This window comes from Muntiacus reevesi, chromosome 15 (assembly GCF_963930625.1).
Source record: "Muntiacus reevesi chromosome 15, mMunRee1.1, whole genome shotgun sequence".
Lineage (NCBI taxonomy): Eukaryota > Metazoa > Chordata > Mammalia > Artiodactyla > Cervidae > Muntiacus > Muntiacus reevesi.
Genome location: NC_089263.1, coordinates 51,553,260 through 51,567,405, shown reverse-complemented (window position 1 = coordinate 51,567,405; position 14,146 = coordinate 51,553,260). Strand labels below are relative to the sequence as shown.

The following is a 14,146-nucleotide window of genomic DNA, read 5'->3' as shown; positions in this document are numbered from 1 at the left end:
ATTAAAATTTCTCTGAAAATGACCTTGACCTTATATGCATGTTCAACTTCCCTGAACAGCCTGCATATGTACACATTTAATAGCTATTACCAAAAAAAAAAATACAAATAGCTATTACCAGTGACACTTGGAGAAGGGACCAGCAACCCACTCCAGTACTCGTGCCTGGAGAATTTCATGGACAGGGGAGCCTGGTGGACTATGGTCCAAGGGGTCACAAAGACTTGGACATGACTAAGTGACTAACAGAAATGGTATGGACCTAACAGAAGCAGAAGATACTAAGAAGAGGTGGCAAGAATACACAGAAGAACTATAAAGAAGAGATCTTCACGACCCAGATAATCATGATGCTATGATCACTGACCTAGAGTCAGATATCCTGGAATGTGAAGTGGGCCTTAGGAAGCATCACTACAAACAAAGCTAGTGGAGGTGATGGAATTCCAGTTGAGCTATTTCAAATCCTAAATGATGATGCTGTGAATGTGCTGCACTCAATATGCCAGCACATTTGGAAAACTCAGCAGTGGCCACAGGATTGGAAAAAGTCAGTTTCATTACAATCCCAAAGAAAGGCAATGCCAAAGAATGTTCAAACTACTGCACAATTGCACTCATCTCACATGCTAGCAAAGTAATGCTCAAAATTCTCCAAGCTAGGCTTCAACAGTACATGAACTGTGAACTTCCAGATGTTCAAGCTGGATTTAGAAAAGGCAGAAAGAACCAGAGATCAAACTTCCAACATCCGTTGGATCATCGAAAAAGCAAGAGAATTCCAGAAGAATATCTATTTCTGCTTTATTGACTATTCCGAAGCCTTTGATTGTGTGAATCACAACAAACTGTGGAAAATTCTTAGACAGGTGGGAATACCAGACCACATCTGACCTGCCTCCTGAGAAATCTGTACGCAGGCCAAGAAGCAACAGTTGAAACTGGACATGGAGCAACAGACTGGTTCCAAATCGAGAAAGGAGCACGTCAAGGCTGTATACTGTCACCCTGCTTACTTAACTTATATGCAGAGTACATCATGTGAAATGCTGGACTGGATGAAGCACAGGCTGCAATCAAGACTGCTGCAGAGATATCAGTAACTTCAGATATGCAAATGACACAACACTTATGGCAGAAAAAGAACACCACCTCTTGATGAAAGTGAGAGTGAAAAAGTTGGCTTAAAACTCAACATTCAGAAAACTAAGATCATGGCATCTGGTCCCATCACTTCATGGCAAATAGATGGGGAAACAGTGAAAACAGACTATATTTTCTTGGGCTCCAAAATCACTTCAGATGGTGGCTGCAGTCATGAAATTAAAAGATGCTTCTTGCTCCTTGGAAGAATCATGACCAACCTAGACAGCATATTAAAGAGCAGAGACATTACTTTGCCAACTAAGGTCCGTCTTGACAAAGTTATGGTTTTTCCAGTAGGTAAGTATGGATGTGAGACCATTAAGTATGGATGTGGACCATAAAGAAAGCTGAGTTCCAAAGAATTGATGCTTTTGAACTGTGGTGTTGGAGAAGATTCTTGAGAGTCCCTTGGACTGCAAGGAGATCCAACCAGTCCATCCTGAAGGACATAAGTCCTGGGTGTTCATTGGAAGGACTGATGCTGAAGCTGAAACTAATACTTTGGCCACCTGATGCGAAGAACTGACTCATCTGAAAAGATCCTGATGCTGGAAAAGATTGAAGGCAGGAGAAGAAGGGGATGACAGAGGATGAGATGATTGGATAGCATCATCGACTCAATAGACGTGAGTTTGAGTAACCTCTGGGAGTTGGTGATGGACAGGGAGGCCTGGTGTGCTGTAGTGCATGGGGTTGCAAAGAGTCGGACGCCACTGAGCAACTGAACTGAACTGAGCGATTAAAACACACACACAACTTCCTTAAGACGTTTAACAACTTGTGGGTTGGCAACAAGAGACTCAATATTCATTTGAGAGAATCTGGAAACTGAGGAATACAAAACATTAAGAGCTAGGATTTAAGCCTGTATTTGTCTGACTTGAACATTAATTCTTATTAATTCATTACAGTTATATTTAAATATCTAAGCAGCTCATTTTCCATATCATTTCTTTTTAAAATTTCATATACAACAGACCTGATACTCAGACCCTCCACAATTCTATTCGCAAGGGCCTAACTGGCATCTCAGATTTGTCCATGTATTACTGCCAAACTTAAATGTCATTTCATCTCAGTCAAAACTCTTAACTGCTTCCTACTGTCAACCATGTACCACATGTGCTCTGAACTCAGTCTAGCTTTCAAGACAGCACATTTAGCATCAAACTTTCACTGCTTCATAAAACCCTCCAATCCAATGTAAAAGATGTTACTTTTACATGAACTTTCATTTGCTTTCACCATTTATAGCCTCTCCTAAGTTAGTCAGCTGAGCACTGAAGAATTGATGCTTTTGAACTGTGGTGCTAGTGAAGACTCTCGAGAGTCCCTTGGGCTGCAAGGGGATCAAACCAGTTCATCCTAAAGGAAATCAGTCCTGAATAGTTACTGGAAGGACTGATGCCGAAGCTTCAATGCTTTGGCCACCTGATGTGAAGAGCTGATTCACTGGAGAAGACTCTGATGCTGGGAAAGAGAGAAGGCAGGAGGAGACGGGGACGACAGAGGATGAGATGGTTCGATGGCATCATTGATTCAATGGAGATGAGTTTGTGCAAACTGCATGACACGGTGGACAGGGAGGCCTGGTGTGCTGCAGTCCATGGAGTTGCAAAGCGAGTCGGACATGACTGAGCGACTGAACAAAGCTTATCAGAATCCAGTAACAACTAAATGAAACCCCACCTCTTCTGTGAAAGTTGCCAAATTGCTTCTGTTCCAAAGAGATCAAAGCCTTCTTAATAGCTATATACTACCTCACATACATACATCTATCACCACACCATCCACCTAGATTAAAAGATGGAATTACATATGCCATTTCTTTTGTATACTTTCTTCAGTGCAAAACAAACAAAGACACATATAGGTATCTTCTTAACTATCACATAAGGTGGTTAAGAACACAGGCCCTGTAGTAGGTTCTAATCCCAGCTGCACAAATAGCTAAATGACCTTGGAAAAACTGCCTAATCTCTCTTTAGCCTCTTTGTCTATAAAGAGAACAGTACCTTTTCCCCTCCTTATAGACTGTCAATGTGTTTCACATTAGGTAATTATAAAACATTTAATATGCCAAGCACATATATACAACTGTATTAAAAGGTAACTCATGTTAAATATTTTTAGTTTAATTAAAATCTTACTCAGCCATCAAAAATGTTTACACACTTGCCTAACAGGAATTAGGGTATTTCTACACTAGAATCAGGTAAGGAAGGAATGGCAGCAATGCTCTCATCAGTATTTCTACTCTCTATTTTGCAAATTTAAATCTTACAACTTGTCTTTTTCGCTAGGGGAAACTCTTACCACCCTTATCTTTTAGCTTGTTACAATACATGAAAATTAGGTCATTAAGCATGATCTTGGCACCACACTCATTCTTCTCCAACCTGAGACTGCATTCCTATTCCAGATTAACCACATACTGCCTTGGTGACCTATGTATCAAACGTTTCTGTGTTTCACGGTTCACTCCTTCACTTGCTCTTTCTCACAGAATTCCTGCTTCCTGCCTTCTCTCATCTGCTCGTTGTTTAAAATTACCACGCTAAAATTCTGAAAATAGCTTTGAAGGAAAGACAAACCATATGTCCTCTTATTAAGCACATAAACGTTTTCAAAATTGAATTTACCCCCATACATACCTAAGGAAAAAAGGAACCTAGGAAACATTTAAAATTTAACAATATACTACTTTGTACTCATCATCAAAGTCCCATCTAAAATAATCAATGTTCTTTTACTATTCAAATAGATAATATATAATTAAGATCTTACTTATTAACATCTGAACCAAAATCTTCAAGAAATTCCACTTTTCTCTGAGAAAATGTAATTCTCATTTTAATAGGTAATGAACCATGTATAGCTTTCTCAAAACAATTTAGGATATTTTCTTCATTTTGTTTGAGGTCACCACTATATTCCATTTCAAGTAAATTGAGGTATAACTTTGTGTTCTCCTGTGTAAAAAGCAGTACCAATTAATCATATATTCCTAAGATATTTTGATTAGACCATAGATATTTAAAATGCCTTAATGTTCATGTCTCAACTTAAAAAATTCAATATTGAAAATTGTATTAACATGTAACTCATGTTAAGTATTTTCAACATACATATAAACAGGCTAAAAAAACTAACACACACATTGGTAGAATCTTCTAAACTATGCACATTGTTAAATGCCAATAAATTAAAATCCTATATCCTGTGTAGTGTGCTTGACTACCATGACAAATATGAAGTAAAACACTAAAAAATGATCTCTGCATGCCCCAGTAATCTAAATCTTCACAACCACAGATGATCATCCTCAACTGCAGCTGGAAGCAAACCTGTTATAAACCTGGGTGCTAAACAGACATGGTATTTGCTGAAAATCTAAAAAATGAGATTTCCCAGGCACTGTCTTTCGGCATTAATTGATATATAAAAGGAAATACTTTATATACTTTACATAAGAGGAGAATAATCTCACTGCTACATGTGCTACAATGTAGGTGATTACCATGCCTTTGCTTATAGTTTCTCCCAGGTCCTCTAATCTGCTTAATAATCGGTAAATGTGCCATAAAATTTCTGAATGTGTAGAAAATGGAAAATGTAAACAATATTAGCCATAGTTTTAATCCAATAATGTTAATTTTCTCAATGTTTTAATGCATAATAATGTGAAAAATTTTTGAAAGAACGGCAACATCAGTTTAGAGGGACTGTTGTCTTCACTTAGTAATAAAATATATTACATACAGACCAAATCTTTCATCATAGTTGCCAAAATGAAAAAACAACCAAGAAAGACCAATTTTTGTTTTTAATGGAACATACTCTTAAAAAAAAACTAATACATACTTTGTCTCTTTCAATAGCTTCCAAAAGCACCTTTCTTGATTTTGGAAGGTTTTTTTGTATTTTGAAAAGATGTCGGGCTAGTTTGATAGCATAAAATGATGATTCATTATTTGATTTGGCATTCTTAATGGCTTCCTGAAGCAAACGTTCAGCTTCTTCCATATTTCCATGACGTCGTTCTAAGCTTACTCTTCTCAAACGAACCATTGCCAATCCTAGAACACATTCTTCAAATGTTCTCAAGATATTCCTGGCTTCATTAATATTACCTAGAAATAGTAATTAAATGTTTGTGCTTTTGATTAAACTTAGGAAACATCCTTTATGCCATGTATTGGCAAATAACAGCCCACAGGCTAACTACAATCATCTGATCTTCTTTTTTTTAATGGAAGATAGCTATGCTCATTTGTCTATGTATTTTCTATGGCTATTTTGAGGCTACCATGGCAGAGTTGTTAGGAAAGAGACCATATAGCCTGCAAAGCCAAAATAATTACCATCTGGCCCTTTATAGAAAAAGTTTACCTGACCTCTGCTTTACACCAGTTCCCGAGACTCAATTCCTGTATCTTTATCCCAAAGTAACTTAAATCCCAAAATATCAACTGAATTTCCTCATTCTTACCCTGCTGTTCCTCAAAAGCTGCCCAAAGCATATGCACCATGGGTTTCTTTGGGAGATGAATAGTGCAAGCTCTGCTGAAGACATGCCTCACTCCTTCAATGCTATGATTTTCCATGTACTTGGCATACTACATACAGAAACAGAGGAAATACTGAATAATTTACAGTTGAACAAGCCATTAAATATGTGACAGAACGATAAAATTCTATTTTTAAACCCATTCAGCACCTTTATTGAACCACTAGACTAGTTTCTGTAAGGAAGGACGGAGAGGCAACGAGGTTGGCATATGCAGCAGTCAAATCTGGTTGCAAGCAGACCATCTCCTAATGCAACAGATATAGTTATATGAACAACATTCAACAGAAGTACAAAAAAGGTTAGTCACTAGATCAATGTTTATAATATATTCAGGTTTCAGACCATATAATTTTCTTACCTTAATCCAAAACTCCTCATAGAGGGCACATGATATGACACATCTTTCAAAGAGAACTACAACTCGTTCATGAGTCCCATTTTCAATTTCAAATTCTAAGTATTCTTTCCAGTTTTTCAGTTGTGCCTTTTCCAATGGTTTCACATGAAAATATGGTCTTTTAATCTGTAATAGCATGGCATAACAAAGTAAACCACCACCAAAACATGCATTACTATAGTAATGCAAATTGTTTCAATTATAAATATAATAATGAACCAGAAAAGTTTAATCACCACATATCATGATTAAAAAGATTTTTAAAGTTAAAATCCCTTTAATTACTTAGGATTTATAAATTGAAGGAACAAAATTATTTTCCAATTATCCAGTCATTTTAAGAGAACTACACAATTTTATGTTCAGAAAATTTTATTCTTTGCTGAGTATTTTAGAACTGAACAATTATACAAGAGTAACGGAAAGCAGATCAGTGTCCATCACAGATGAATGGATAAAGTGATGTGGTATATATATATATACACACAGACACAAACCAATGGAATACTACTCAGCCATAAAAAAGAATGAAATAATGCCATTTTCTGCAACACAGATGTAACTAGACTATCATACTTAGTGAAACAGTCAGAATGATAAAGACAAATACTATGTCCTATCACCTATATGTGGAATCTAAAAAAAAAAAATAGTGAATATTAAAAAAAAAATAAGGTAGATAAGCAGTTGCCTGGGGCTAAGAGTCAGGTGGTTACTGACTTGATAAGGAGCCAAAGGGGACCTTTTGAGGTGATAGGATAGTCCTATATGCTGACTGTTGTGATAATCGCAATGCTTGTCAAATGTCATTTTACTAGCCAATCACAAAAAAAATAACAACACATACTACATGATTCCATTCATATAAAAGGCCAGAACAGGGAAATCTATAAGAATAGAAGTAGATTAGTGGTACCTTAGAGTTGGTAGTAGGGAAGAGTAAGCAGGTGAGGGGTAAAAGCTAAAGAATTTTTCAAGAATGATGAAAATGTCCTAAAATTAACGTTAATTAAATGTTCTAAAATTCTCTGTAGGTACATATCTGTAAATATATTAACAACTACTAAAGTGTACACTTTAAGTATATGGCATGTGAATTACATCTCAATAAAATGCTTAAAGAAATAAAAGCCCTCATTTTACTCTATTTAAAATAGGTATATTTTGTTATATCACATGAAATGACTCAGTGAAGTTGATTTTAGAAACTGAATTGTAATAAAATGGTTCAGATTAAACAAGTAACTTGCAATTCAAATAAATCTGAATTCAATATTTCTAAAGTTGATAACAGAAAATTGATAATGGCAGCCATAAATGCAACAAACATTACTTAAACAAGCGAAAAGAAAAAGCAGAGACATCACTCAAAACTAAAAGAAAAATACATTATTCCTATCTGTATTTTGAAGAACTATTAACGACAACAACAAAAAAACAAAACACTTACACCTTCTTCAAATGTCCACCTTTTACTAACTTCATGCTCATTATAATTAAACATTTCTTGATGAATTTCAATGATTCTATGTCTCATATTTTCTATTTCTGTAATAAGCTTGGGAAGAAAAGAATTTAAACATGTAAGTTACATACTAAAATTTTAAAATATCACTGCTTACATTTAAGTATTATCCACACTTTAATTTTAGTGATGGGTTTCTGTTATCAATTATGTGCAAAGTACAATTAACGATACTGAAATTAGTAACAGATTTTCATCATAAACCACTTTCTTATATGCCTTAAAAAAAACAACAGGTCTAGTACATCACAACATAGGTGAAATTATCCTTTTACACTAATTTAGTTTCAGGTGTCTCTTAGTAAAACAGATCATCTGCTTTAAATCTATATTTATACCACACTAGCTAAAGAATTCCTGGAGAAGGCAATGGCACCCCACTCCAGTACTCTTGTCTGGAAAATCCTATGGACGGAGGAGCCTGGTAGGCGGCAGTCCATGGGGTCGCTAAGAGTCGGACACGACTGAGCGACTTCACTTTCACTTTTCACTTTCATGCATTGGAGAAGGAAATGGCAACCCACTCCAGTGCTCCTGCCTGGAGATTCCCAGGGACGGGGGGAGCCTGGTGGGCTGCTGTCTATGGGGTCGCACAGTCGGACATGACTGAAGTGACTTAGCAGCAGCAGCAGCAGCTAAAGAATTCCTACCTGCCTTAATCAGAAATTAATTTTATAAGAGCTACAAATCATATCACACATGCAGTCAAGCAACATAAAGTCTATAGTTTCTCACACATGGAAATTTTTTTTTTAGTAAGTCTGGTTACCTTTGCTGGATCAGTTATGTCTTCTATTCCTGATGGCAGATCATCACCAGGAGGACCATCATCACCACTATGCCCATTTACAGAAGCTAATTCCCTTCTCAGCTGAATAAACTGTTCACCAGTTAGAAGATCTCTAGGCAAATTATTCTGGACATGGTCTTTAAATCTAATGGAAGACAATAAAAATACAAGCTCTATATATAAAGCATAACTTTAGATCCCACATTACATTTCTACTTATACATTATTCTTTCAAAGGAACTCTGACTTAAAACAAAACAAAAAAACCCCACACCTTTTCTCCTCTTTTTCTATAGTAATAACCTACACCACTTGGTAAAACCATGTACAGACATCTTCATTTCCTTCCTGCCTTTGCAATGGAATGATGAAGGCAAGTCATACACTGAAATCCTACTTTTGTCCATTACTAATTATTTGACTTAAAGGAAGTTTTTCCCTTCTCTGTGAGTTTTCTCATCTGTAAAATTAAACAAGCAATCCATATCTAAATAATAAATGATTACTTATAAATGAGCAACAAATTTTGCAGTTCCTTTGGAACTCACCTCCCAATTACTCCTGAATTCATGTGTCTATGCCAAATACTCCAATGAAACTGCCCTAATTAAAGTCACCAGGTACCCCATATAAGAAAAATTAAATGATACTTGTTGGCTCTGAGTTACTACCTTCCTGGTTTTCCTCCAAGTCTCTGACTGCTCCTTGATCTCCTTTGAGGGGTCCCCACTCCAGTCTGCCCCTAAATACTTGTATGCCCAAGGATTCTTCTCTACATTTAGTTGTCATATGTTTTTATATACTTTCTGGCCAATATTATTAATATAGCTTGAAATAATAAGCATATTATGATGACTTTTACAACTCTAGCTTAAGCCTAACGTGAAAAAAAATGTTATTTGCTCAGTTGGGATCTTTGTGTGTCTGACATTTTGCGACTGTAGCCCATCAGGCTCCTCTGTCCATGGAATTCTCCATGCAAGAATACTGGAGTGGGAAGGCATTCCCTTTTCCAGGGGATCTTCCCAACTCAGGGATCAAACCTGGGTCTCCTACATTGCAGGCAGATTCTTTACCATTTGAGCCATCAGGAAAGCCCAAACCTTTCCCCTAAACTTCAGATTCACTTGCCAACACTCTGCATAAAGAAATACAGATTTTAAGCAAAGACTGTTTTGAAAAACATGTAATTTCATTTATCTACACATACTAGTTTATATATACACACATACATACAAATTTTAATCAAAAACACAAAGCTGAGGAGCTAAAATATCTACACCATCTTAAATTGGAACCTTATATACATGTCTTCAAGTGTATCACTTTCATCCACAAATCAACACCCTCAGGCATTTCTAATTCTAATCTTGATATTGTCAACCGCTAAGTTTCCCAACTCTTCTACCTACCTTATTTCTTACATTCCATTGGATACCAGGTCCAATTTAGTCTACCTTCTAAATACGGCTCCATGCCCTCCTCATTATTTACCAAAATAAACATAAACCTGTGTCCTGATATCATCTCCTCCCACTCCCACCTCAATACTGCTATCAAAAATATTAAAAAATAAACATGAAAAAATAGTAAACAGGATCATATCCCATCCTCATCCCCAAAATCACTTCAATGTTTACCCTGCATTCAGACTAAAATCCAGTCTCCATGAAGTCTTTCATATTTTGACCTAGCCTCTGACCCAGGCCTGCATCTTCAACCTAATTCTCAGAGATGGTTGTACATGTACCATAACTTCTGGATTTCCCCCAAAGTTTTTTAAAACTAATGTAGGCTACTGACACATGGATTTTAAAACTTCCATAGGGACCACCCTGGCAGTCCATGGGTTAAGACTCTGCACTTCTAATGCAGGGGCCATAGGTTTGATTCCTGGTCAGAGAACTAAGATGCCGCATGCCACAAGGTACGGCAAAAAAAAAAAAAATTTTTACAAACGTATGTAAATAACATTGGAAATTAATTTAAATTTTGCAAAATCAACGAATACAGAGGCTTAACTTGATATATTTTATCACCAGGAGGAAAAAAATATAGATTGCCTTATTTAAAAAAAATTTTAAATGAGGAAGTAACTCTCAAATGTGTAGTATGAAAATAAACAATTCTCATATATTAACATTAAAAATTGTCAATATATAGATAAGAAACTTGAAATAAGACTGAAAATAAATTTTAAAACAGTTGCCATGTTATATTAGAAACTTCTTTCACATGGTGATAACATATGCATAATATGTTTTCATTAGCTTTTTCTACTATAAATAGAATGGCTGAGTGCCTAATACATATTTTTTTCCTACGTATTAAGGATGAGTATTTTTCAGTCGCTAAGTTGTGTCTGCCTCTTTGTGACCTCATACATTGCAGCACTCCAGGCTTCCCTATCCTTCACTATTTCTTGGAGCTTGCTCACACTCATGTCCACTGAGTCAGTGATGCCATCCCAACCATCTGATCCTCTGCCTTCCCCTTCTCCTCTGCATCCCCCTTCTCCTCCGCCTCCCCCTTCTCCTCCTGCCCTCAATCCTTCCCAGCATTAGGGGTTTTTCCAACGATAAAAAGAATTAAAAAGCCTCAGAAAATGACAGACATGTAGAGGATACAGGAGACATAAATTCAAAGGAGTGTTATTAGTGGTAAGAAAAATGAAATAAATGTAGGTAAAGTGCTGGCACAAATGATAAAACAGTTGTTTAGGTGAATTGGAAAGAGTGTCATAGAGAAAACATTAAGCTGTACGGGTCCTGAGGAATGAGTTCACCAGATAAATGAAAAGTGGAAAAGGTATTACAATCATAAAAGTACAAATCAACACTGCCCATTGGGAAATTATCAGTACTTAGGTTTGTCTAGAGCTTAGGAACTACCAGGGACTGAGCCTCAGGAGTTAGATCATACCATCAAAGTATTCACGCTAGGGGGATTTTAAATTAGGTGTTTTCTTAGAGATAAAGTTCAGTGTATAACCAATGTATAAGCCTACACAATAGAAGTATTTGTATTACAGCACTTAGAACACTTCTTAGCACATGCTTCCTCTTCTACACTTATGAGTAACTTAAGGGCCAAGTCAATGCACACATATCTTCTACAGGCGTTTATTCCTTCAAATTAAATGCATATCATCTGGTACACAGCAAGTGCTAAATAGGGAAAGTATATTTGACAGAAGAAACCATTTCAACAGTTATTAAAGCAGTTAGTCAAGGGAATTACTTTATTTACATAAACCATAAGATTTACTGATACAAATACTATTTATCAGTCTGCTATACTCATAAGGAAAGTGGTTCTCATTAAGTAAAAAAGACTAGATTAAAAAGTAGTATGTAAAACGCAACCCACTAAATCTCTAAGTATACATGCATTTTAAAAACCCAGTGAAATATTCATTAAAAAAAAAAAAGATTTAGAAAACTACACCAAGAACTTTGAGGCCATGCTGTCTAAGTTCCAATCAGCTTCCAAGTACTTACTAACTCTGTAATCTTATGCAAATATTTTAATCTTTCCTTACCTCTACTTTCATAAAAATGTAGAAAATACCAGCATGATACCTCCAAGGTTTATTGTGAGGATTAAAAGTTATAAGGCACTCAGAATACTGTCTGTATAACTGCTTCTTAGTCTTATTTTTTCTCATTCACCAACAATAAAATTATAATCATAGGTTTTACCTATACTTTAGACCCTAGAAGAATTGATTTATGAAAGGAAACTGCTTTGTCCCAGAAGACTTCTATTTTTATTTTATTATTTTTATTTTTTTTTCCATAAGACTTTTAAAATCTCTTTTTAAAGGTTAAAAAAAAAAAATTAAAAATATTTAACTTTTAAAATTTGCCCAACAAGTATTCACCAAGAATTTCCAGATGCCAATCCTTGTGTTAATCTCTTTCAGCAAGTATCTTCCTAGATCATTTATACCCTAGAAACCTGCACACCTCCTCTAAACTTCATGAAAAAAAAAAAAAGAGATGGCATATTCAGACCCAAGTTTCCTATTTCTAACGTGGGTCTGCAGAGATTTAGCAAATTCATCCACAGTTATCTACAAATGCTTCATGAAGTTTTCTACTTTTTTAGTAAAGAAAATTTCAGAAAATCACTTACTTAAGAAGTACCTAAGTACAGGTTCTACCACAGTCCTAGTTATAAAAATTATGACAAAAATATAGACAATATGGCACTTAAGAAGAGCAAACATTTATCAACACAGTCCTCATACTTCCTTGTTCAGAAAGACTGAGTCTCTATCAGTGGGATACTTGAATACATCAAACAGAACATGCAAATCACAGTACACAGAAATAGTTGTTTTATACAGTGCTCATTAAAATGAAATGATACCAATCATAACAGATTATCATAGTAGAAAATTAAACTGAAATAATTTTTGATTGTTTGAATACAAATAGGACTTACCTACAAAAAATACATTCTTTACTGTATGAATCACAAGAATGTACCTTGAGTAAATTATTACATTTCAAATAAAGTTCTATTATGTGCTATATACTGAGTTAACCATAAGAATAATAAAGCTTAGATTATTTTCACTACTCTGAAATATCCTATAACAAAAGAGAGAAGTCCTGCTGTTTCCTCATCTATAAAACAGATCAAGGGAAGCTTATAACTAAAACCAGTGAAGTTCATAAACTATATTGAAAATATCAAAATTTTAAAGTGTATATAAACTGTGATTATTGAACAAAATAAATTTGTTTGCATCTAATAGAATCTTACATTTCAAGAGAATAAGTATCCTCAATATTAGAAATTAATTACCTGAGTAATCACAAAAAACTTTTAATGATCTGACTTTTCCACCCACCTCTGAAAATGATGACTGTACAGCTGTGTTGGAATGCCGAGAATTCGATCATATACAGCTGTGACTTCTCTCAGGTTCCCCTGTTCATTTTCCCAGTTTATATACATCTCCCACAGTCTGTCCGATCGGAAATCTGTTCCCGCAGCTAGAACAGCATGCTCGAACGTTCTGAAAAATTAAATTACCTCTGCGTTATCTTTACAAGATAAAATCACTTTAAATATACTATTTCTGCATTTTGCAGTATATACAAGTATCAAATCAGTAAGTCATACATTTAAAATTAATATAATTTATAAGTCAATTATACCTCAATTTTAAAAACAAAATATTTCTAACTTTTAGAAGATAAAGCTAAATTCAAAGTTACATGCAACTTTACAAGTACAGATTAAAAGAAGGAAAAATAGACAAGTGCATATGACAGCTGCTTAAAAAAAGGAAAAATATAAAGGGAATAGAAAAATGTACTTTTATGTAGCTGTATATTATTTTATATGCTATAAATGTGCAATGCAAGTTACACTACAAACTTGTAAGAGTGACAGAGCAGACACTAAAATACTCATTAAAATTGAAATGTATGTTGAATAGATTCCTCTAGGGCAAAAGACAAAGTGACAAAATTTATCTTATTTTAAGAAACAGTTTTCTGACAAAGCAACTCTCCAAGGAGGGGGCCCAGCTGCCTCTTTGGGTAATGAGAAATATACATATACTTTAAAACTCAAAATTCTCTCCTGATTCTAAAATTCCACAATTAAAGTTTACTAAAAAGTCCTTTATTTTAAAATATTTACGCTCATTTCAAAAGATTTCTGTAAGCAATTTTAATCACAGGATTTGATACTTCA

The 14,146-nt window shown here is 35.1% G+C and overlaps 1 protein-coding gene and 1 non-coding gene across 6 annotated transcripts in view; both read right to left on the bottom strand.

Annotated features, from left to right (window-relative positions):
* The window catches only part of PRPF39 (pre-mRNA processing factor 39), a 35,390-nt gene that overhangs the window by 2,390 nt on the left and 18,854 nt on the right, over positions 1-14,146 (bottom strand). For all 5 annotated transcript variants that reach the window (XM_065906898.1, XM_065906900.1, XM_065906899.1 and 2 more), the window contains 7 exons: positions 13,293-13,460; positions 8,411-8,576; positions 7,567-7,674; positions 6,078-6,242; positions 5,639-5,765; positions 5,011-5,279; positions 3,934-4,118 (listed from right to left, as the gene is read on the bottom strand). In XM_065906898.1, the coding sequence (XP_065762970.1) occupies positions 3,934-4,118; positions 5,011-5,279; positions 5,639-5,765; positions 6,078-6,242; positions 7,567-7,674; positions 8,411-8,576; positions 13,293-13,460 (1,188 nt within the window). The remainder of the gene's footprint in view (positions 1-3,933; positions 4,119-5,010; positions 5,280-5,638; positions 5,766-6,077; positions 6,243-7,566; positions 7,675-8,410; positions 8,577-13,292; positions 13,461-14,146) is intronic.
* Positions 4,850-4,935, bottom strand: LOC136147709 (small nucleolar RNA SNORD127). The gene has a single exon (XR_010659362.1). It is a non-coding gene; the product is annotated as a small nucleolar RNA SNORD127 (small nucleolar RNA).